This window comes from Lactuca saligna, chromosome 4 (genome assembly GCF_052625555.1).
Source record: "Lactuca saligna cultivar CGN05327 chromosome 4, ASM5262555v1, whole genome shotgun sequence".
NCBI classification, from domain to species: domain Eukaryota; kingdom Viridiplantae; phylum Streptophyta; class Magnoliopsida; order Asterales; family Asteraceae; genus Lactuca; species Lactuca saligna.
The window spans coordinates 85,874,460-85,876,308 of record NC_136420.1 but is presented as its reverse complement, the minus strand read 5'-3'; the positions used below and the strand labels follow the sequence as shown (position 1 = coordinate 85,876,308).

At 34.0% G+C, this 1,849-nt stretch overlaps 1 protein-coding gene across 1 annotated transcript; it reads right to left on the bottom strand.

Annotated features, from left to right (window-relative positions):
* Positions 1-390: 390 nt before the first annotated feature.
* On the bottom strand, positions 391-1,051 carry LOC145042312 (auxin-responsive protein SAUR21-like). The gene has a single exon (XM_078990706.1). The coding sequence runs from the start codon at positions 977-979 to the stop codon at positions 560-562; it is 420 nt and encodes a 139-aa protein (XP_078846832.1). The 5' UTR covers positions 980-1,051; the 3' UTR covers positions 391-559.
* Positions 1,052-1,849: the final 798 nt, after the last annotated feature.

Below are 1,849 nucleotides of genomic sequence, written 5' to 3'. Positions count from 1 at the left end.
CTTCCTCAAGAAAGACATAAGCAGGCCCTTTACAAAGTTGTTTCCTTGAGTTCATTCACTAACATGTGTGATCCTACCATGAATTTTTATCGAACTATTCATCATTGATCATCGGCTGACTTCTCTTCACCAATCAGTCCCCATCATAACAGGTTACAGTAAAAGAACAATAACTGATAGCTCTTGGGTAGGTGGTGTTGAAGAAACAACTGATCCAGACCTTAAGGCTATAGTCACATTCAGTATATGGAGAAAGATGCGGCATACACACTTTTTTTAACAGATTGACGATACAAGCTAAAGAACAAAAGTAAGTAAGTTGTTCTGGTGGGTTTAATTAGAGGACATTGATAAAGAAAGCCCTAATGGCATAGACATGAACACCATAAGTTGAAGTATGCTCGTCATTAATGTATTAATGCAGAAACTAATTAAATTTGTTTATCATACAATTAATATGGAGACCACATTACTCCCTCTGATTTACAAGTAATTAATCCTCATGGTGATTTTGACTGTACAAAACTGTTAGCAAACACGATGCATGCCTAGCTCTTCATCATAACGAGCAAAGGCGGCAGGCAACATCAATGAACACTTCCTCACGACACGGAATTGTGAGGCCACCCATTGGATGATCATATCCAAATTCTTCCTCTGCTTCATGTAGCAAGTCTTGGAACGAATGCTGGTTTAATAATGATAAAGGAACAACAAATCGTCTTTTCTCTTGATCACCAACATAAACTGCAAAATATCCTTTTGGGATGATGTGACGGCTTCCATTGGACAATGATCGACCAAGAACTTTCTTTGCTTGAATGATCCCAGGCATACGAATAGCCATGTATACATGAAGGGTCCGGTCACTTAATTTGTTTTGGTGAAAAAATGCAATATGAAAGGATTTTGTTTTGTGACAGGTTCTGTGGTGGATTTTTGGAGGAGTTTTGCTTGATATCGGCATAGTTGGATGCATTATATATAGGTGTAAGAAGATTTCAATAAGAGTGGGTAATTGTAGGAATTTTAGGAAGAGATTAATTGTGACACATTCTTGCAAAATGCAAGATCACATGGTTTTGTCTTCCAAGTTGTTATTGGACCCAAAGGCTTAGACGTTGAATGAAGTATGCCACATATTTTCTGCAGCAATGTAAGGGGAAAAGAGTGAGCAAAAGGACATGCACCATTATTATTCACATGGCTATGTTTCATATAAAATTGTAACATTTTGCATCTTTATAATTTTTTTTTTTTTTTTTTTTTTATGTACAACCATACAAGCATTTTAGCTGGTGACGTGGTGAACACTATAAAAAATGAAAAGGGATCAAATCTAATTAGGCATATGAATCAACCAGCTACTAATTTGCTTTTGTAGAAAATGTTCCACACTAACTAAATGGGAATCGAGAGTGTCATGGGATGTTCTTATGGGGGATTGGTCGAAAATGTTGTTTTTTTTTATCTAACCCGAAAAAGGGAGAGCTGTTTGAATGTGGTTTTGTTTTGTTTTTGTTTTTTTTTTTTAATTTTATTTTATTTAATTTTTTTTTTTTTATTTTTTTTTTTATAGATTTTAAACAGAAAAAAAAAATTTAATCTTAATTTCATAGCTTGGGTTAAAAATCTAGTTATCTCTCAAAACTCCATGTAAATCTTATAGCTTGCATATTTGTTAGCCCATTTCGGTATGTATATCTATGTATTTATACATACCCGACCCATTAATGTTGACATTCAGCCTATGTATGTTGTACAAGTATATATTCGTTTTCTTTAATGAGAATTGGGATTGATGTGGAAACACGTTTTAATATAATATCAAATAGGCAACAAATTTTTT